The sequence below is a fragment of the Epinephelus lanceolatus genome, chromosome 24 (assembly GCF_041903045.1).
Source record: "Epinephelus lanceolatus isolate andai-2023 chromosome 24, ASM4190304v1, whole genome shotgun sequence".
In the NCBI taxonomy this organism is placed as follows: domain Eukaryota; kingdom Metazoa; phylum Chordata; class Actinopteri; order Perciformes; family Serranidae; genus Epinephelus; species Epinephelus lanceolatus.
Genome location: NC_135757.1, coordinates 2,284,184 through 2,307,013, shown reverse-complemented (window position 1 = coordinate 2,307,013; position 22,830 = coordinate 2,284,184). Strand labels below are relative to the sequence as shown.

The window sequence follows — 22,830 nt, the reverse complement described above, 5'->3', positions numbered from 1 at the left end:
CATGAGTTTATTGGCAGAGCGCTGAAACCCGTCTCATCTCTCTCGCGCCGTTATCTCCATCAATAAATGAAGGTGCTGGTAATGCCTGATCTTTGCAAGTCTTATCTCCTCCTCTTGTTCGGGGCCTGGTTGGATTTCACAGCCCGGGGCTATTTTCTCTCCCACTTCACATCTCTGAGAGAATAAGGAATTCCAGTGGCAGAAGCAATCACAAACTCCAGATCAAACGTATCCTCGGCTGAATTCCCTGACAGACTAAAATCATTTGTTCCTCTCAGCGCTGCGTCCCCGGAACCTCCCGCTTCTCTCGGCTGCTTTGTTTTATGTGGTTTCAGCAGCTGCGTCCTCTGGGCCGCTCTGTCAGAGCTAATATTGAAGTACACACAGGCTAACTGCAGCAGCAGCACGCGTCTCGCCTTTTCCCCTCCTGTTAGCGTCCTTTTTCATCAGCCTCCGAGTGAGGATTTACATTATGTCAAGCCTGCTCTTGCCGGCAAGGTAAGACGAGGTCAGAGGGAAGTTATTTCAAAGGGGTCGTGCAGCATCTTCAGAATGTGTGGCGGCCTGACAAGGAAGGTTTGAGGAAAGTGCGTTGTCGGCAGAGGGTGCAGCAGCGTGGCTTCAAAGACCAAAGTTTTGTTGTTGAATTATTGAAGCGATCAACACTCCTCCTCCTACAGGAAGCAATCAAGGGACGGACTGATGAATACTAATATTTACGCAGTTACAACCAGAAGCAGGAGATGACAGCACGTGTTAGAGAACACGCCGCGGCTGAGTTACTTCATGTTCATGTTCAGGGAAGCGCTCGGCTCCAGAGCTGGATTCTGTTTGTGTAAATGTATCTAATACAGAATGAAGTTCATTTCTTTCACATGCAGCAGTTAGCCGTCACTTTGGAGACTTTCTCTGCAAGAAAGAAGCACGTCAGCCATTTGTTTAAATGCTTCAATAAGACGTATGCACGGCTCAGACTCAGGTCGGTCTCTGAAACATCAAACATGCTTTTCATGATTTTCATCAGGTGTCTTGTTCTGTCCGACCTACTGTCTAAACCCCAAAATATTCAGTGTAATTTCACATATGAGAATAATCTTCACATTTCAGAGGCTGGAACTGGAAATGAGCTCTTGTGGACATGTGCCTTCAGTAAGAGGGAGGAGCCCCATGTAGTTTTGTTATAGTGCTGCACAACCCTGCAGGCTGAGGAAGCTGTGGTTCATATAAACAGTGATTTTGATACCAACCCTTTGGCCGGAAAAAATGTTGGCATTGAACGTTTCTGCAAACCACAAATACGAAGCATTTCTGTGTTATTAGGAAGAAAATGCAAAAGTGTTGTCTTGAAGAAAAACAGCCACTTTTCATGTCACGATTCCGTCAAGAAACAGCGACGTCTTGCTACGTTTAAACTTCACATATCAACAACACTGTGGTTAACAAGTGGTTCGATTTAGGCAAAAAAAACACTTGGTTATGGTTAGAAAAGGATCATGTTTTGGCTGAAAATACCTGATTTGGGGGACACAATCCCTGCTGGAAAATTAGTGACGTTCTTGGCGCTATCCCTGCAGAAGACGCAGTAATATTTAGTCAGAAACAACATATTTCCTGGCACCATACTGACAGGAAATGCAGCAATGCTTCCATTAAAAATAGGTGCTTTTGTGGCACTACCCTGGCAGTAAGATACACAGCGAAGTCTTCGTAAAAATCTACCACTTTACGTGGCACTGTCTTGGCAGGAAACACAGCGATGTCTCGGTAAAGAACAACCAATGAACAATCGCTTTTTGTGCCACTATTCCGACAGGAAGTGGAGCAATGTCTTGGTAAAAACAACCTTTTTCATGGTCCGCAGCTAGACATTGGTTGGCAGGAGAGGTACCTGTCTTGTGAGTTAGAAATGTTGATATGATATGCATAGTATGAAACATACAAGTTGCCACTAACTGTCAAAGCTTTATTTTACCTGGATCGTTCGTAGTTCTTCTTTTAGCCATGGCGACAACATGAAACCAGGATCTTTCCTTAACCCTAATCAGGTCTAGTCGTTTAAACCAAACCAAACTTCAGGCAACGGTGTGGCAGATCAGGAAACAGTCATGTGACTGTCACAGTTCGAGAGCAAAAAGAAACAACATATTTTGCCGTTCACTTGTTCTCAAACCTTTCTGATCCTCTTCTGGAGAAATCTGAAACCTCAGAAACATCATGAAGAACAACACAAACAGTATTTGTTTAAAAAAATCAGTCAATATTGTATTTCTTAAAAATGTACAAATGATATTTACATTCAACCAGCACGACACACTGGTACAACGATGTACAAAAGGAAAAAAAAGCTTGATTCTTTATTCTCAGATTTCTGCATGGGCTCATAATTCAGTCACAAATCAAGTCCGTGCAGCCCGACTGAGACGTCACAGTTCATCAGCGGCTGTGACGAGGGAGAGAAGACGATTCTCCTCCAGCACATATGAGCGACTTGATATCAAAGTTCAGCTCGAGTCATTTACAGTGTGAAACAAGTCGGTGGCGATGGTACATTCCAGATACGCAGGTTGCATTTACACGTAGTTTTGGCTGAGCCAGGCACTTAGTAAACGGTTCTCACTGCAGACCTGTACAACAACTGAAAGACTTCTGTTGTTTACATCATATTTACTCGCTAAGGCAAAAACAAAAACAGAAATATGGCTTTCAAAAACAATAGAAAACTGCCATTTAAATAATGAGACTGTACAAGAAACAAGCGTCACACACTGCAGAGGCTTTTTGGCGCACACACAGTCAACGTTAAGTTGGTTGAATGTTTATCGTGCATCAGGAGTTCAAAGACAGTTTGCTACGACATCGAGTTGAGGAACTTGCTCTCCTCTGCCAGAGCGGTCAGCAACGAGCTCATGTCCCCGATGGCCATGTTCCCCGTCCCCGCTGGCACCGAGGGCAGCGTCACCGAGTTCCTGGGTGTAGTGAGGCGAGAGGAGCTCTGGGACAGGCTCTGGAGCAGACCTGGACTCAGGGTTCCTGACACGAGGCTGGAGTGATCCCCATCGTCCAGCATGCTTTCAAAGTCTATCTGCGCCTGCTCCAGCACTGCGGTACAGTCTACAGTCCTTGGTGTCGGGTTGTTGCCTGGACTCTGAGACACTACATTGTTCTCAAAAGGAGGTACATTCACCACGTGATGGTCCAAGTTCCCGTTGGGCTCAAATACTTGAATCTGCCCTGTGTAGTACAGGGCATTGTCGTCAGAGTTGTTGCTGCAGTGAAGTCCTAAAACTCCACCGCTGGGTAGTTTGGAGGCAACATCTGGGGTGCTTGGGTTCCTCGTTTGGTGCATCCTCTTCGGCCCTGGTAGGTGCCTGCTCGGAAGCTCTGTCGGCGGCATCGGCTGGAGGTGGCTCCCAGTTTGCAAGGGATTCATGTTACAGTTGTGCTGCTCTGAAATCACGACCGATCCTTCCTCTGTTTTTACTTGCACAGGCTGAAATCCAGCATCAGCAAAGTGCATGTCCGCCGGCTCCTGTTTGCATGTGGGGCTCAGCATGTCCCCCCTGACTGCTGCTGCGTTGTTACAAGGTGGATAAGTGGAGTTACCGTTCTTATCGTAAGGACTGTTGAAGCTGTACTGAGAGCCGAGTGCTTCATTCAGATTTGACAACTGCTGGAGTCTCTGCTGCTGGACGCAGGTTGCTTCGGTATTCAATTGTTTGCATCTCTGCTGTGTTGTGTTGACAAGGTTTTGGATCATCTGCTGGTTGGATCTGAGATCGTTGTGAAGAGATCCAAAGTTCTGGTTTTGCTGGAGGACAGCCAGGTTCCCTCGGACCTGAGGTTTGAAGTAGTGCTGGCTCGCATCTGTGGGTCCCAAAGAGACTTTGTTCCACTGAGGAAGTACTTTGGCCTTACTGTCCCTTGGTGAAGACGGACACATCTGTCGTTGCTGCCCTGGACTCATGCTGGAGGGGGCTAAAACCTGACTAGGCAGGTTCATGTTCATGACAGCCATCCTTCTCTGAAAGTACGACTGATGCTGCAGATTAGGGTTTCCTTGGAAATCTTGATTTGTTGACGCTCTGTTGTCAGTGCTGAGATCAGGCAGCATCAGGTCCTCTTCAGGGATGTCGTCCGTTATCATCCCCATGGGGGCGTTTTCTGAGATGCTGGGCGGTCGCAGGCTGTAAGGGTAGTGGTGGGGACTACCATCCGGTCGCAGGCAGCCTTGCTGGAATAGATGTGCTGCAGGAGGTGGATGGGGCTGCATGGTCACCCCTCCACTCAGTGTGCCCATGCTGTTGTAGCGCTGCATTTGTGGCTGGCTGGGATAATCTATGGCCACGCGTCTTACGGGGTCACTGGCTCTGCGGGGGATGTGTGACGGGACCTCATGGGGCATCAGGCTCCGTGTGGCATAGCTGCTGTACTGCCTGGAAGGCTGGTTGGTGGTGGAGGATTCCTGGGAGTCCCCGCACAGTGCTGCGTGGGTCTTAAGACACATTCGCTCCATGTATGGAAGAGGTGTAGGTGGCGCACCTCCAGTGGCAGCAGCGTATTTCGCCTTGAGGCGGTAGTGCTGGGCCGGGGTCAGGCTGAGAGGGCTGGGGAAACCCCCTCCTCTGCACCCTCCTGCTCCTCCGCTGCCTCCCCCACACTGGCTGGCCTGACTGGAGCGCCGGGACATGTCGGCGGAGATGGGGTCGTAGGAGTCAGCGGAGCTAAGGTTGCTGGGGCGGTTGGCACCGAACTGCGAGGCCTGGCTGGAGCGCCGACTGGAGTAGCAAGGGGAGATGCCTGAGGAGCGGCGGCTGAGGGTATAAACTGAGCTCAGGGTGCTGGAGGTGCTGTCACGGCGCTCGGAAAGGTTTTCCAGCAGAGTCGTTTTACCAGAGCTCAGATTACCAAAGCCGGAACCAGGGAAGGACGCCGGACCACCACCCATACTTGGACTCTCCAAGAGGGACCCTGTGAATGAACGGAAGAAAGTGTTAGATAAGTGTTGGACAAAGCATTTTTATGCGACTGGTTGCTGTTACAGATTAAAGGCGTCAGGGAGAGCCAAAAGTTCAAAAGTTAAGGGTCTTAAAGTCCGAGTAGGGCAGGTGATAGGGGTGGTGGATGTGTCCAACAACCACCCGCTTTCACCCTGGAGGCCAGTTTTTGCTTCCTACAAGATTGTAAACCCAAACTCTGTTCTTTTTTCCTAAACATAACCACGTGTGTTAGTTAGCTAAACGGAACCACGTGTGTTAGTTAGCTAAACATAACCACATGTTAGTTAGCTAAACATAACCACGTGTGTTAGTTAGCTAAACATAACCACGCATTAGTTAGCTAAACGGAACCACATGTGTTAGTTAGCTAAACATAACCACGTGTGTTAGTTAGCTAAACATAACCACGCGTTAGTTAGCTAAACGGAACCACATGTGTTAGTTAGCTAAACATAACCACGTGTGTTAGTTAGCTAAACGGAACCACATGTGTTAGTTAGCTAAACATAACCACGCGTTAGTTAGCTAAACGGAACCACATGTGTTAGTTAGCTAAACATAACCACATGTTAGTTAGCTAAACGGAACCACATGTGTTAGTTAGCTAAACATAACCACGCGTTAGTTAGCTAAACATAACCACATGTGTTAGTTAGCTAAACATAACCACATGTTAGTTAGCTAAACATAACCACGTGTGTTAGTTAGCTAAACATAACCACGCGTTAGTTAGCTAAACGGAACCACATGTGTTAGTTAGCTAAACATAACCACATGTGTTAGTTAGCTAAACATAACCACATGTTAGTTAGCTAAACATAACCACGCGTTAGTTAGCTAAACATAACCACGTGTGTTAGTTAGCTAAACATAACCACGCGTTAGTTAGCTAAACAGAACCACATGTGTTAGTTAGCTAAACATAACCACATGTTAGTTAGCTAAACGGAACCACATGTGTTAGTTAGCTAAACATAACCACATGTTAGTTAGCTAAACATAACCACGTGTGTTAGTTAGCTAAACGGAACCACGTGTGTTAGTTAGCTAAACATAACCACATGTGTTAGTTAGCTAAACGGAACCACATGTGTTAGTTAGCTAAACATACCCACAAGTGTTAGTTAGCTAAACATAACCACATGTTAGTTAGCTAAACGGAACCACATGTGTTAGTTAGCTAAACATAACCACGCGTTAGTTAGCTAAACGGAACCACATGTGTTAGTTAGCTAAACATAACCACATGTTAGTTAGCTAAACATAACCACGTGTGTTAGTTAGCTAAACACAACCACATGTTAGTTAGATAAACGGAACCACATGTGTTAGTTAGCTAAACATAACCACATGTTAGTTAGCTAAACGGAACCACATGTGTTAGTTAGCTAAACATAACCACGCGTTAGTTAGCTAAACGGAACCACATGTGTTAGTTAGCTAAACATAACCACGTGCTATTTAGCTAAATGGAACCACATGTGTTAGTTAGCTAAACATAACCACGTGCTATTTAGCTAAACGGAACCACATGTGTTAGTTAGCTAAACATAACCACGCGTTAGTTAGCTAAACGGAACCACATGTGTTAGTTAGCTAAACATAACCACGTGCTATTTAGCTAAACGGAACCACATGTGTTAGTTAGCTAAACATAACCACGTGTTAGTTAGCTAAACATAACCACATGTTAGTTAGCTAAACATAACCACGTTAGTTAGCTAAACGGAACCACATGTGTTAGTTAGCTAAACATAACCACGCGTTAGTTAGCTAAATGGAACCACATGTGTTAGTTAGCTAAACATAACCACGTGCTATTTAGCTAAACGGAACCACATGTGTTAGTTAGCTAAACATAACCACATGTTAGTTAGCTAAACGGAACCACATGTGTTAGTTAGCTAAACATAACCACATGTTAGTTAGCTAAACGGAACCACATGTGTTAGTTAGCTAAACATAACCACGTGTTAGTTAGCTAAATGGAACCACATGTGTTAGTTACCTAAACATAACCACATTTATGTGTGTTGCATAAACGTATACATGTTTGTGTGTTGGCTAAATGTAACCACATACGTTTGTTGGCTAACAGTAACCACGTGCGTGTGTTGCTTAAACCATGTGCATGCCTCGTAAAAATGCGTTTCTACTCACCGCTTGCCGGTATGGGTGGGAGCTTAGTGCCGAGGACCACGGGTGTTGTGTTGCTGGCCCAGCGGCACGAGTCCCTCACCGTCTTCAGCTTCTCCTTCTTCAGATGCTCCAGACGCTGGCTGGCGCCGAACTGCTTTCGGAGGTGGAGACCCACCACCGCGACCCCGCCGGCGGAATCTTCACAGCTCAAGGACTCCACGAAGGGCAGGTCGTCCAGGGTGCTGAGGTCCCCCAGGCTCCCCCCGCTGTGCGCCGCCGTTTCTACTCCACTGTCATTGTTGGTGGCACTGCCAAGTGGTGATGGTTCGCTGCTACATGATGACTGACCGCCAGGGCTGGACTGATACATCTAGAGGAAGAGGTGGATGGAGGGAAGAGGAAGGAGTGATGGGAATGCAGAGGGAGAGTGAGGAAGATAAAAGGAGCGTGAGAGAAGCAGCATGTTTGTCCTGAAAACAGTTTTTCCTAACAGAAGTGGAGCAGTGGTTAACATGGCACCACGAACAGTGAATCACTGAATCTTTTATCCTCCCCCAGCTTAATTGTAAATAATGAGTGTTTTTTGGGGATGGGGTGGAGAGGTGGGGGGGTGCGCCACAGATTACAGACTGTCTTAGTCTGTCTGTGAATTAGAAATGGGCAGGATGAAAGGCAGCTTGAGCCCGAGCCAGAGCGCCAGGCCAATCATGACGAGATGTGATCACCAAAAACTCAACTGTGGAGGCTTTCTGAGTCTTTAGGTGAGCAAGAAGCTTTGCTCTCACGCTGACTCGTTTCAGTTACAGTCTCTCTGTCACCTGCACAACTTTGAGTTCTTTTTCTTTGTTTCTTAGTTTTCAAAAGAACTCACTTATATTTCACCTCAGGACTCGAGAACACAATCGCCAAAGAATTGTTGCATTGTATGTTTCTGCAAACCACAGATACTTTACATTTGTACTTTAATATGCAGCAGGATAAGCTGACGCTTTACATTTTAACAACGCTGTGGTGAACGTGTGGTTATGTTTCGGCAAAAAGAAAATACGATCATCATTAGCAAAAGATCATATTTTAGGCTTCAAGTACCCGCTTTTGGTAGCACTAATCTCGCTGGAAATGCAGCAATGTCTCAGTGAAAACAACAACTTTTCTTGGCACCATCCTGACAGGAAGTGCTACAGTGTCTCAATTAAAAACACCCACCTTTTGTGGCACTATCCTGGAAGGAAACACACCAATGTCTCATAAAAAACAACCACTTTTTGTGGTGCTATCCCGCAGGAAACACAGCGATGCCTTGATAAAAAAACAACCTCTTTTCGTAGTTTTATCCCTGCAGGAAATGCAGCGATTCCTCAGTTAAGAACTGTTGGTTTTCATGGCACTATCACAGCAGACCAACCGCTTTTGTGGCACTAGCCCGGCAGGAAACGTAGTGATTTCTCTGTAAAGAACAACTACTTTTTATACCGCTATCTCGGCAGGAAACGCAGCAATGTCTTGTTAAAAAACAACCGCATTTCCTGGCACTATCCCGGCAGGAAAGGCAGTGATGTCTTAATAAGAAAGAAATCGCTTTTCGTGGCACTAGCCCGGCATGAAACGCAGCAATGTCTTGATAAAAAAGAACACCTTTTCGAGGCGCTATCCCAGTAAGAAACACAGCGATATCTCCGCAAAGAAACACCTGCTTTTCGTGGCACTATCCTGACAGGAAATACATTTACGTGTCGGTAACACACCTACTTATCGTGGCACCATCCCCGGTGGAAAAACAGCCAGTTTGCTATAAAACATCCACATTTGGTGACTAAAAAGCTCCTAGAAGACTTTTGTGTTTGTTGGTCTCAAACAGTCGTCTGCAGCTTGGCTGGCGACACAGGAGGAGTCAGCTCATATACTACATCACTTTAGCAAGGTTGATATGAAACATACAAATGTAATGTTGTATGTTTGCAAAGATTCTCCTCTGGCGACAGGGCTGGACTCAAATGTTAATTTATAATATCTGGTTCAACATTATCTCCGTGTTTAGGACAATAACAGCGACATGTATCTCTCTGAATCGGCCCTGGGTTCCCTCGCAGAGTCTAATATATTCACTGCTAAAAAGCTGTCTTGATCAGAGCGTGATGGTTGGGTACTGTTTGCACAGAGCGCCAAAACCAATTCCCACTGTTTGAATATTAATCCAGGAGCTGCTTTCATCACGCTCAGGCTCTGTGACAGGTGTTTGATAGGTCTCCACTGTAGGTTTACACTGCCGGTGAGAAGGGAGAGTGATGCACATGGTATCAGAGATGGCATGCAGCATGAGTGTTATATGGTAACAACTTCATGGGACCAAAATGGAGAGATAAACCAATGTTTGTTCAGTTAACAAAACAATGCAACAAAATCCTTCTGCAGCTGATGATGATATGATGAAGTGAGTTCATCTGAGAAGATTCCAAAATATTTTCCAATATTAACAAGCAAAGTTAACTCCGTTCTTTCCCTTAAAGCTGGGGTGAGCAGTTTAATTTTGGCATCTTTGGGCAAACATCCCATTATTACCTTTGATAATATTGTAATTCAAGCGGTCTGAGAGAAACTAGACTTCTGCACCTCCTCTTGCCTCTGATTTCGGGAGAGTTTGTCCAATCAAAGGTCATTTCAGAGAGAGAGGGCATTGCATTGGGAGTCGAATTCCTCCTGCATGTATGCAGTCAATCAGACCCAAACTGGTCGAGGCGCTTGGCGCATACTCCACAATTTCGGACCCAGGCTTTGACCCGAAAGCCTAAAAGCATTAAATGTATCACCGAAGAAGTAGCCGGCAACAACGTGATGAAATCTACATCCAGAGCCGTGACTTTTTGGACGGACGAATTGAACGGAACTGTAAAGTTGTCCACCATGGTAGCAGTTAGCTGCTAGCTAACCGTAGCTAACTTGTTTGTCCATTGTTTGGTCTGTGACGTAATAGGTCAACAGGAAAAAGGGTTTTATATTTGGACAAGGACAGTAGTCCAGTCAAATGGTGTAGTCGAGCTTCAGCTGTAGTTTGACTTGACTGTGCATTTAAACGTACTGAGTGTGTCCTCCGCCTCACTCCCCACCACTGGGCAGCAGCTCCAGAGACAAATCCTGAGTCAGCAGCCACAGCAACATTAATCCAGCCAGCAAACTCCACCTCTGATGGACTGAACAGCCCTGACTCCCTGCCAGGTAAGCAAACTTTCTGTTGCTGCCATTACACAGGTTAGACCTGGCACTGTTGCTGACCACCAGCGCTCTGGTCCACCTGGGGCTGGGGGGGTTTGCACTGATTGAATTTGAGCTGCTACAGATGTTGATTGATGCATCTACTCCTGGGGAATCAGTCCGCAGAGGCAGGGAGTGAGATGGAGGACCTTTGTGTGGCTAGCGGCTAATTCTTGTCTTATTTGTGGTCTGATAAACAGAGAAAGAGCTCTACCGTGGTCGTATGGCGGGAGGGCTAAGGACAGAGAGGTAGGAGCTGCAGGAGGAGGGTGTATTTTAGTTGTTTTTGCCTTTTCAAGATGTCTGCCACCCCTAGCTTTAATGGTTAAAATGTCATTTATTGTAGCTCCTGTTTCTTCAAATGTAAATTTTCTTTTGTTAAACCCAGGAGAAAAGTGGATTCCCCCCAAAAATCAAACAAAGAATCACTTTCTTTGGGGACAGTATTCACCCACTTGTGTATCAGGGTCTCATTTTGGAATGAACCGTTAATTTTGATGGAGTAAAATGAAAAAGATGGTGAATGATGTGTTAACAAGCTGTAGGTGAGCTCACCTTAGCAAAGTCTGTCCATAAGGAAAGTCAGAAAAGGAGAGAAATGGAGACAATCAAGCAGCCAGCAGAGGGAAGGTTAGAATAAAGAGGCGTATTGTTGTTAAACTCAGGAGTTAATACTGTTAGACTCAGTGTCGTTAGTACAGAGCTCTGTTAATGAACTTCTAAGCGATCTTACCACAGAGTTTTCAGTCTTGATGGATTTGACGTGCAGGTAGTCCTCCATGCCTCTGGGGGAGCTGTTGTCTGATATCTTGTCGTCCCTCTGGATTCTCTCTCTGTTACCCGCCTCGTTCTCGCCGTTCTCTCTCGGCGCCGGCGGCCTCGGCGGCAGGTCGCTGCGCTGCTTCTTGGTGACGTGGGCCTCAGGGCCGTGGACCGTCTTCACGTGCTTCCTGAGAGAGCTGGGGTCTGTGTAGCGCTTGGTACAGCCGGGGATCTTACATACATAGGGTTTCTATGGATACATAGAAACATACAGACACTATGTTATACGCCATCTAAAAACAGTGACAGTTTTCTACAAATCATCCATGTTTGGTGCCTAAAAAGCTGCTGGAAAAACTGACAGTTTGCTATGAAACATCCACATTTAGTGCCTAAACAGCCACTAGAAAATACCAACTGGTTGCTACAAAACATCCACATTTGGTGCCTGAAAAGCTGCTTAAAAACAGTGGCATGTCACCACTAAAAACATCCATATTTCGTATCTAAAAGGCTGCTTGAAAAACAGTGACAGGTCGCTACAAAACATCCACGTTTGGTGCCAAAATAGCAACTGGTTGCTACAAAACACCTACATTTGGTTCCCTTAAAAGCTGCTTGAAAAAAGTGACAAGTCATTACAAAACATCCATGTTTGGTGCCAAAAAGCTGCTGGAAAAACAGTGACAAAGTGACTGGTTTGAGCTTCACGCAACTATTAAATACAGGATCACTGAGAAAAAGTGTTTCTAGCAACAGCAGCCACGGCTTGTGTGTCAACTGAACTCGTTTACCTCATTGGAGTGTGTCCGGTTCTGGTGTTTGGCTCGGTCAGAGGCGTTTGAAAAGGCTTTGTTGCATCCTTCGTGCTCACAGACGTACGGTTTCTCTCCGGTGTGCGAGCGTAGGTGTGTTTTTAGGTTCTCCAGACGGGAGTAGGCCTTAGAGCAGCCTTCGAACTGCAGAGGAACAGACAGGAACAGAAGAAATGTTAGCCTGTGGTGGCAGTTTTACTGTGAAGTGGTGTTTGTTTTGTGACATCATTTGAGGACTATTTAATCAATATGCTGCATCACTTGTGTGCCATACTGACAGTAAAGCGCACTCTGGAGTGGAGCACTGCCATGACACAACAGTTACCAACAATATAAAAGATATAATCAAAATGCATTCACATTTTGGGACAGTTAGCTTTCAAAATAAAACGTTTCTATGCCAGTTTTATCTCAGTTTCCGTAGATATACAAGTCTTGTCAGTAGACTGCTATGTAATGAAACCTAGTTTACAACTCCAACAAGTAGACCGACCCTCATAACCACTTAAAGAAGAGTCCCTGTTGAGTGCGCCAGCCAATTTCACTTTGTAGAGATGATGGGAGTGCCAGTACAAGACATATAAACACAAAACTGCCTTTGAGCTCAATCTTGTTGTAGTTATATCTGCAAAAATCTTTCTTTCCAAGGACAGATTTAGCTACTATGTTCACAAGCTTCATCATCGACTCATCGGCACAGCTGATGTGATCCAAACATTTCAAATAACAGTTAACTCTAAAGTGTTGTATTATACGAAAGTCAAAATTTATTGAAAAGCTGGAAAGCAGTGATGGGTTGCTACAAAGACCCGCGTTCGGTGCTTAAAAATACGCTGGAAAAACAGTGACAGTTTGCTATAAATCATCTATTTTGATGTTTAAAAAGCAGCTGAAAAGACAGTGACAGTTTGCTATAAAACATCCATGTTTGTGCTTTAAAAGCTGCTGGACCGATCAGATCACTCTTATCACAATTTGTAGACAAAATAATAAATTATTCCAGAAATGATTCCATAGATGTATTAATACTGAAAATGGCGTTTTATTTTGTTTTTTAAAATCTACACATTTAACATTATTTCTCCGATTTTTATATTTCAGTTCCAGTTTTTATTTGTGATTTTGAAAGAACGTTTCATCTGTAATGTCAAAAAGAATCCAGTTATAAATGCACCGTCGAGGTATTTTAATTCTTATTGACACAAACAAACCTCAGATAACACAGCTATATATAAAATCTAGATGTGTCCATGTGTGTGTGTGGAAACATGCTCGGTGTTCAGAGCATGTGAGCGGCCACCGACGGGCCCCCGGAGGGCGCAGCGGCCACCCGTTGCACTCACCGTGCACTTGTGTGGTTTCTCCCCTGTGTGTCGGCGCATGTGAACCACCAGCATGTACTGAGCTTTGAAGGGTTTCTGCTCCCGCGAACAGTCCTCCCAGCGGCACACAAACTCCTTCTTCTCTCCGTGGATGTGGTCATTATTGATGTGCTGCAGGACACACACACACACGCACACACACAGAAGCAGTGAGTTGTCCACTAAGAGGCTCTCATGTTGTTCTTTCTGTAGAGATCCATCTTGTCGGTGTAAATCTCAGAGGGAGGCTGCAGCAGTGTTACAGTCTCACTAATTAGTGCTGCATAGATTCTTTACATCACGCTGAATGAAAGACGACTGTAAGAGTCAGATAAAATATTCTCTCATCATTGGTCGGTTAAAGTTTGACTCATTCTTTCTTTAAACAAGTCACAAAATCTGCCTGTTCCGTGCAAATATTTTAACTTGTTTCATATATTTTTTAAAATCAAGTTAACGTTTATTATTATCATAATAATTCTCTGTGTCCTGTTTCCTGGCCTGATGTAATATTGTGACCCATTTCTTTTATCATTTTGTCACAAAAATTTAAATTTTTAGAGCTCCGTTTTTGACAGAAACTATTTGATAGGATGGAGATTTTGTCTTTTGGGCAACACGCTCCATTGCACTGGTCAACTTTGAGATTAAGGGCTGTTTTGCTTCTATAACATAGCTCCTTTCAGACAAGAAAGAAGAAAGAAAAAATAATACACATTTAGGTTTATTTTAGTTCAGATTTCTGTTGCTATTTGATTAGATATTGCCTCATTTGCATATTTAAATGTCAAATATCAGAAAACTTGCATTAGAAAAAAGAGTAACTTATAAACTGCAGATGCTATGTCATTTTTTTGTCAAAGAATATTTTCTTAAATCATTTTTTTCTTAAACTTCAAAATTTTACTTCAGTAGCACTTATACACACCAAGTTTTTTCAGTTTGATTCATATCTACATTCTGAGGGATTTTACGAAGGGGTTTGTTCACATCAAAAGAGACTGTAATGTGAAGAAAAAATGAAACAGGAATTTTGTGAAAATGTATGCAAATCAGCTCATATTTAATCAGATCATGTTTTTGCATATTTAAATGTTAAAATTTCTGGAAATCTTGTGATGTAGAAAATAATAAGAGATTCAAGATGACATCTGTCAGTTACATTTTTTTACTGTTATCTTGTTTTTTTGTCTAAAAATGTTTTTACAAAGATATCTTAAAATGAGATTTTTCTTAAACTCTAAACCAAAGATTTTACATCAGCAGCACTTATATACACCAAATTTTCCAGTTTAATTCCTGTCTATATTCTGACAGTTTGAACAGAACGGTTTGTTCATATATTAGTCATACCCCGATTTATAGACCTTGTAATCCTAAACACAGAGAGCAAACCTCCCTGCCCTTCCACGCGCCTACATGTAAAGATATAAGGCAGTGAAGGAACAGAACCGAGCAGCATCAATGACAAACAGAAATGACATTGATACTGTAAGTCAGACACAACATGAAAAGGAGGAGCTAGGGTGGAGGCAGGTTGCATGCTGGAACTATTTCTTAGCAGATAACAGCGTATCCCTCCGCACACGCTTATGTGCAGCACCTCCACAGGTTGCAGATACACTCAGGTTTTGGTCTCTGCACAGACACAAACCTGGCAATGTCTACAACGCAAAAAAAAGGAAGAGAGAACTGCTCCTCCATGTGGATGGAAAACAGATTCCTTACATGTTTATCCTTAATTATTAAAGAGAAGCTCGGTGGCGCTCCACCAACGAGACGAGAGGAAGTTCTGGAGTTTATGGGAAATGTGGTCTTAATTTGCAGGAGACAATAGCTCTGCAACAACACCGCCGACCGCAGTCTCATCTGTTTACAGGAACCACTTCAAAGCTTCAGAGCAATGTTGGCGATGAAACCCTGACGTTTGAAGATGCCATACGTCTGTGAGGTGACCCTCACTAATCCCCCCCTCTCTGCTCTCTCTGCTTCACTGGAGGTGTGGAATGTTTCAGACGCTTTTCACCAAGACTCTGCTTGTTGTGATGGAGAGAAAAAGCAAAGTGATGATGGTTTGGAGGTCAGACGGTTAGGGACACGATGGCTGGAAAACTCAATGTGCATCTGCGAGAATTCTTTCTTATAGGTTTCTAAGTGTTTGCTCACAGCTGGTCTCGGAACAGTCGTTTGAGGACATAATATTAAAATGTTTTAAAAGAACTAGACCAATGTTATATCCTCCTGAGACTCCAGGTTTTGTTAGGTATTTATTTTCAATTTCTTCAAGCTATTTGGGTTAAATAGGACCTGATAAGTATAAACACTAAGCATGTCTTTGAACAGGAAGTAGTTTGAGAAAACATGTGAGGAAATTGGCTTTATTTTTAATAGTCACAGGTAAAATGAAGCATAACAACTCGGCCTCACTCCGAAGCCGTGAAATCCGACGCTTGGGCAGTGACTTGCGGCGTCAGACACTGACGAAAAAGTCGTTCTTTAACGTCAGCATGATATGAGGCCGGTCACCGTTATAGTTTATGGCACTCGCTGGCAGCAGGGACGCGACGAAAGTCCAAGTTGGGCAGGCAGGAGGGGTGGAAGATGGGTCCAACAAACGACAACTTTCAACTGGGTGGCTGGTGTTCGGGTCCCGTAAGATTATAAAACCAAACCTGATTTTGTTGCCTAAACCTAACCACGTCTTTTTGTTGCCTTGACCCATCTATGTGTTTTTATTGCCTAAACTCAACAAGGAGGGTTTGTTGCCAGAGCCCAACCCGCATTTTTGTTGCCCCAGTCCAACTCATGCATTTGTTGCCTCAACCCAACCACATGTTTTTGTTGTTGATGGCAAAAAAACATCAATTTGCGGTGTTGCACTGACAAAGTGCTTTTATTTTGAAAGAGACTGAAAGCAAACTGTACATTTCCTGTGAAAACAGACATCAAAACCTTGGACGTCATATTTGGACTTCGAAAGTCCATGACCAAACATCGATATGTGACAAGGTCAGAGTGAAGCTGAACTATATTTGAAGTTTAAGAAATTTCCCACTTAGAAAAACGGAATGTTTCCAGAGTCAATAAATAATAGTGTTAAATAAATGTTCCCACACACACACACTTACATGGACCAGCTGGTCTTGCGTGTCGTACTCTTTGATGCAGCCCTCCCAGTGGCAGTTGGTCTCGTAAACGGCCTCGGGCTCCTGCTTACATTCGTCCCGATCCACGTCGTCCTTCAGGTCCAACAAGCTGCCGTGGTGGTTCTGAGGAGAGCGCAGAGAGACGTATCTAAACACTCTTTAAAGGAATTAAAACAAGATATTTATCTTCTAAGTGATCCACGTTGACTCGGATACACTCGTCTTCTTCTGAGGGCGTGTCTGCAGCGAGCACATGTGGAAGCGTTTACAGCATTCAGCTGTTTGCTCGTATGTTTTACCTGACACGGACACCAGAGACAGTAAATTACAGATTGAAGAGCGTCATGCTTCACTGAAGTTAAAGAGGCTGGAATCAGATTTGTTTTGACAACCTGAACCACAAACTGACACGTGACCTGTGTTTACAGCTCCTGGTTCCTCTGTAATTAGGCAGCGTGAAGCTTAACGAGCCAAACACAGAGTCCCTCGACCTGATCTTTGTGTTCAGACCTTTTAAAATGATGAAGAGTGGGATCACTCTCAAAGTCTGTAGGTCAGGACACAGGTGGACATTTCTGCTTGAAAAAGTCTAAAACATACAAAAAATGCTGATCATAAACCTGATTCACCTCATCATCTCAAACAGCCCTTTGAAGAGCTCAGGACCAGAAAAATGTCCACACTTTTCAAAATGTTTCCTCACTTTCAAAAAAGCCCCAACTTTCCAAAAACATCCTACACTGTTCTTACTTTTCCAAAAATGTCCTCGCTTTTTACAAAACATCTTAAATTCCAAAAATATTCTCAATTTTGAAAGAATGAAAGAGCGACTTTTAAAATTACTCACTCCAAGAAAAATTCCCATGTTTCCAAAATGTCTCTCACAACTTCAAAAAAGTTTTCACTTTCCAGAGTTGCTCTAACGCTCTACAAATTGTGCTCACTCTCAGAAATAGTCCCACTGTCTAAAAGTGTCCCCAGGTTGCAAAAATGTCTTCATTCTGTTATAGTATCCTGACTTTTAAAATGTTACTCCAATGTTCCAAAAAACATCCCCACTTTCCAAAAATGGTCTCAATTTTTTTTAAATGTCCTTAAATGTCTAAAAATGTCTTAACTTTCTAGGTCTCACGTTCTAAGAATGTCCTTGTTTTCCAAGAATGTTGTCACTTTCTGGAAATGCCCTCACTCACCAAAAAACGTCCTCACTTCCCTCAAGTTTCCCAACGATCCAAATATGTCCCCACTTGCCAAAATGTCCTGACTTCTCAAAAATGCTCTCAATGATTAAAATCTTTTTTTTTTCAAAAATATATTCTCTAATGTTACTCTGACTTTAAAAATTACATCCCAACGGTCCAAAATGTCCCCACTTTCCAAAATGTCCTCACTCTCTAAAAAAAGTCTTTACTTTCCTCAAGTTTTCCAATTTTCCAAAAACATCCTCAATTTTAAACATTTCGTCGTTGTCCAAAAATACCGTCCAGACTTTCCAAAGACATTTGCGCTTCGGTTACATGTCATTACTTAAATGTCTTCATTTCTCAAGATGTCCCAATGGTACAAACGTTTCTAAAATGTCAATTTTTAAAATTTCTTCTCTTTCCATGAAGTCCCTTTTACTAAGACAGATTTGTGTCCTCTGTCTTGCAAAAATGTCTACACTCTGTAAAGTCATCCCAACGACCTGAAAATGTCCAAAGATGTCCTCACTTTCCAAAAAGGCTCTCAATTTTCAAAATGTTTATTTTGTATGAAAGTCTCTCTCTCTCTCTCTCTCTCTCTCTCTGTCTCTCTCTCAGAGATAGTTTAGTTTCTAAGAATGTCCTGATTGTCCAAAGTTCCTTCTCAATATCCCAAAGACATTTCTGCTCTCCTTACATGCCATTACTCAAATGCCCTAATTTTTTTTCAAAATTATCCAAAAGTGTCTCCTCTTTACAAAATGTTAAAACTTTCCAAAAATGAAATTTGTTAAAAAGTCGTCTTTTTCCATAAAGTCCCTTTTACTGAGACGGAATTGTTCTCACTCAAAAAAAAATAAAATTCTCACTTTCCAAGACGTCCTCTGTTTGCAAAAATGTCTTCACTCTGAAATGTGACTGACTTTTGAAATGTCATCCCAACGATCCAAAAATGTCCCCATGTTCCCAATGTCCCTGCGTTTCTGAAAACGTCTTAACTTTCTACATCCTGACTTTCTGAGAGTCTTTTGTTTCTTAGAATGTTTTTTAAAACTTTAAAAAAGTCCTCACTTCCCTCAGGTTTTCCAACCTTCCAAAAATGTCCACACATTTAAAAATGTCCTTATTTGTCCAAAGACATTTGTGCTCCTTCTATATGTCATTACTTAAATTGTCCAAAAGTGTCCCCACTTCCCAAAGTGTTCAAACTTTCCAACAGTGTCACTTGTTTAAATGTCTGTTTTACTGAAACAGAAATGTCCTCACACTCAGTGTCTAAAACTCTAATTGTCCTCACAAACACAGTTGTTCGAGAGCACACATACATGTGTGAGACAGAAACTGACACACAGCTCGTCCCACCCGGCTTCCTGTACGCCTCCACCAACACACACACACACACACACACATCCACACACACACATACAACGTGCTGACTGCAGCATGTTTGTCTCTGCCCCACGCACGCTATCTTCATCAATTCTGGTGGCCCCAAGACGACTGCGCGCACCGCCGTCCCCATGCATCAAGCCCAAACCTGCCTCGCTATCGGAGAGGAGCCGCAAATTTGTCAAAAGAAGAGAAAAAGGCTCCTCAGATGACAATAAAGCCCGGCCAATATTTCATGAAAATGAAGTGCTGTGGCACAGTTTACAGTGGCCGGGGAGCGGCGGAGAGGAGGGGCCCCGGAGCCACCAAACGAACGCATACAAAGCTCTTATCATGTGGAGTTTTTCACGCTTTACAAGGGGGTCACGGGAGGCTGCGGCTCCCAGGGGCCACCAGTCACACCATGGATCACGACTTAGGGAAGGGGTGGTGGGAAAAGACAAACAGGAGGTCAACGTTTCTCAAAATGTCTTTGTTATCCCAAAAATGTCCTGACTTTACAAAATGTTTTGAATCACGAAAATATCAAAACTGAACTGCTTTAAAAACGTTAAGTTTTAAAGAGATGTCTCATTTCCAAAAAATGTCCCACCTTTTCAAAAACTATTGTCACTTTCCAAAAATGTCCTCATATCCTGCCAATGCTCTGACTTTGAAAAATTGTCTTCACTTTACAAAATGTCTTGAATTTCAAGAAATGTCCACAGTTTCATAAAAAATGTCTTAACTTTCCAAAAACTGCTTACTTTCCACTTTTTTGACCTTCAGAAAAAAACTCTCAGTACCCTGACTTTCTAAAACGTCCTTCACTTTCCAAAATGTCTTGATTTTTTCAATAAATGCCCACACTGTCAAAAAATGTCCTGACTTTCAAAAAGTCCTCAATTTCCAAAATATTATCCCAACTTTCCAAAACATCCCGACTTTCCAAAAACTGTTCTCGCTTTTCAAACATGTTTTGATTTTCTAAGTGTCCTTATATTCTAACAAGGCCCGGACATTTTTTAAAAAAACTGCCTACACTTTCCAAAATATCTTGATTTTTCAAAAAAACTGTGCTTACTTTCCAAAAAATTCATTTTTTTCTGACCTTCCAAAAAATGTCCTCAAATTTTTTACAGTACCCCAACTTTCCAAAACTGTCTTCACTTGCCAAAATTCCTTGATTTTTCAAGAAATGTCCAGTGTCTTAATAAACATCCAAACTTTTCAAGGGTACTGACTTCCCAAACATCTCAATTTTCCAAAAACTGCTTACTTTCCACTTTTTCTGAACTTCCAAAAAATGTCCTCAAATTGTACAGTACCCTGACTTTCTAAAACTGTCTTCCCTTGCCAAAATGTCTCAGTTTTTGAAGAAATGTCCACAGTCTCCAAAAATGTTGTGACTTTTCAAAACTGTCCTTGTTTTCTAACAGTGCTCAAACTCTCCAAGACGGTCTTCTCTTTCAAAAGTTTCTTGATTTTTCAAGAAATGTCCACACTTTCCAAAAATGTTCTGACTTTCCAAAAACTATCTACATCTTCCATTTTTTTAGACTCTCCAAAACAAAAAAAAAAATGTCCTCACTCTCCAAAAGTATTTGGACTTTCTAAAAACTGCCTACACTTTCCAAAAATGTACACTTTTTCTGACCTTCCAAAAAATGTCCTCAAATAATGGTACCCTGACTTTCTAACTCTGTCTTCACTTGCCAAAATGTCTAGGTTTTTGAAGAAATGTCCACAGTCTCCAAAAATGTTTTGACTTTCCAAAATTGTCCTCGTTTTCTAACAGTGCTCAAACTCTCCAGGACTTCTCTTTCAAAAGTTTCTCGATTTTTCAAGAAATGTCCACAATTTCCGAAAATGATCTGACATTCCAAAAACTATCTACATCTTCCATTTTTTTAGACTTTCCAAAAAATGTCCTCACTATCCAAAAGTATTTGGACTTTCCAAAAATGTCTTCCTATTCTAACAATGCTTGGACTTTCTAAAACTGTCTTCACTCTCCAAAAATTCCCGACTTAGGAAACATGTCCAAAGTTTTTGCTGATCTTGCAAAATGTCCCCACTTTTCAAAATGTCTGCATTTCAGAAAGTTTCCCAAAAAATGTCCTCAAATTATCCCAACTGTGTCTCAATGTCTTTATCAGGTGAGAGCAACTTTTACTACGGCAATTCTGAATACTGCTATTATTTTACATTTTCATAACTAGGATCTGAAGTTATGTAACAAACCTTCCTTTACAAAATGACAGAATTTTGCACCACTGGCCGTCTCGAGGTTTTATGTGAGGAAATAAGTGACATAATTAATATGTTACAGAGTGTTCGTTAATAAAAGGTCACATTTTATCCTGAGAACATTCAGACCGTCTGTTTCTGTTCATATTGCTGCAAAATTCAGTAGAATAAGAACTTCAAATAAAAGCAGATGAATTTGAATCTGTGGTGTAGGTGGGTTTTTGTTTTCATACCGGTGAACACGGAGACAACGGCCTCAGTCCCTCTCCTTCGGACTTGACCTTTGACCTTTTGGTGATCATGGGGTCAACTGTGCTGCTGACGGCTGAGTCACCGCTGTGGTTCTGCAGAGAGGAAAGAAAAGATTCAGACATATGTGATGAACTCTGGTGGTGAATTAATTTTATGATTTGACGGAGATGGACCAGTAGAACCAGTCCGGATGATGCGTGTCTTCCCATGCACTCGCTGACCTCTCACACACATCTGTAATTTCAGGCTGAGTCACAGATTCTTCCACTCGCTGACAGCATGAGAGAGAAAAGTTTGGACTGTGCACCCCCCCACCCAACGTTTACCTCCGAGGGGACGCTGCTCACACTGATTACATGTGCTGACACCGCAGATCTAAACACTGTGACGATAACGCCGACATCAGAGGGGACGATGGAAAATAAAAACTCAACAGTTGGAAACTGAAGCAGTTAAATTCCTGCTTTGGCTAAATAGTTGTTGCCAGTGAGAAATACCTGCAGGGCAACGAGGGGGGAGTTCCTCCAGAGGAACAATCAGAGTTACAGTGAGAGCGCTGATTCATCCGCACAGACCTCAGAGAGTTAAATCTCAAATCATCTGAACAGGAGTCTGTAAACGCTCCAGCAGATCAAGTCATTGCGTCCATACGTGATTCCTAAAAAGCTGCAATCTTCTACTAAAAAAACAAAACCAACTAAATCTGGTCCTAACAAACCTTAACTTCACTTTTACTAACTATAAAAAATATAAGAAAATAAAATAATAATAACAAATAAATAAAAATATTTGAACCTGTTCAGTTTTTCTTTAAAAAAAAATTAAAACTCTAATATCTTAACTTGTTCCTAATAGACATTGACTTCAATTTTTCTAAACACAAAAAATAATTTTAATAAAAACAAAAACTAAAATAAAATAAAATAAAGAAAATAATAATAAAATAAAATTATAATAAAAAATAACATAACTTCAATTTTTTTTAAAAAAAAAACAAATAAAAAAAAAAATCAGAATCTCTAAACCTGTTCCTAAAAGACATGAGCTTCAATTTTTTGTGATACAAAAAAATCACAAAAAAATAAATAAAAACCTGTTTAAAAAAATAACAATTCAAATATTCAATTTCTCTGAAAAAAAAAAGAAAAACTCAAAGTATCTAAACCTGTTTCTAAAAAGATATTAATTTCATTTTTTCTAAAATAATAATATTATTATTAATAATTATTATTATATTGTTGTATCTTGAAACAAAACGTTGCTGCACAACACTGTCAAAAATCTCAAAAATCAAATTAACCTCTAAA

The 22,830-nt window shown here is 42.2% G+C and overlaps 1 protein-coding gene and 1 long non-coding RNA gene across 2 annotated transcripts in view; one reads left to right on the top strand and one right to left on the bottom strand.

Annotated features, from left to right (window-relative positions):
- Nucleotides 1-22,830, top strand: part of LOC117250118 (uncharacterized) — a 46,376-nt gene that overhangs the window by 23,233 nt on the left and 313 nt on the right. The gene's annotated exons all lie outside the window — the stretch shown is intronic.
- The window catches only part of LOC117250112 (zinc finger protein GLI2-like), a 115,847-nt gene continuing 95,276 nt past the window's right edge, over nucleotides 2,260-22,830 (bottom strand). Inside the window, exons 8-14 of the mRNA XM_033616126.1 lie at nucleotides 21,505-21,615; nucleotides 16,452-16,592; nucleotides 13,306-13,455; nucleotides 11,942-12,106; nucleotides 11,119-11,397; nucleotides 7,158-7,506; nucleotides 2,260-4,968 (exon numbers count right to left, since the gene is read on the bottom strand). Coding sequence (XP_033472017.1) covers nucleotides 2,849-4,968; nucleotides 7,158-7,506; nucleotides 11,119-11,397; nucleotides 11,942-12,106; nucleotides 13,306-13,455; nucleotides 16,452-16,592; nucleotides 21,505-21,615 — 3,315 coding nt within the window. The 3' untranslated portion in view covers nucleotides 2,260-2,848. The remainder of the gene's footprint in view (nucleotides 4,969-7,157; nucleotides 7,507-11,118; nucleotides 11,398-11,941; nucleotides 12,107-13,305; nucleotides 13,456-16,451; nucleotides 16,593-21,504; nucleotides 21,616-22,830) is intronic.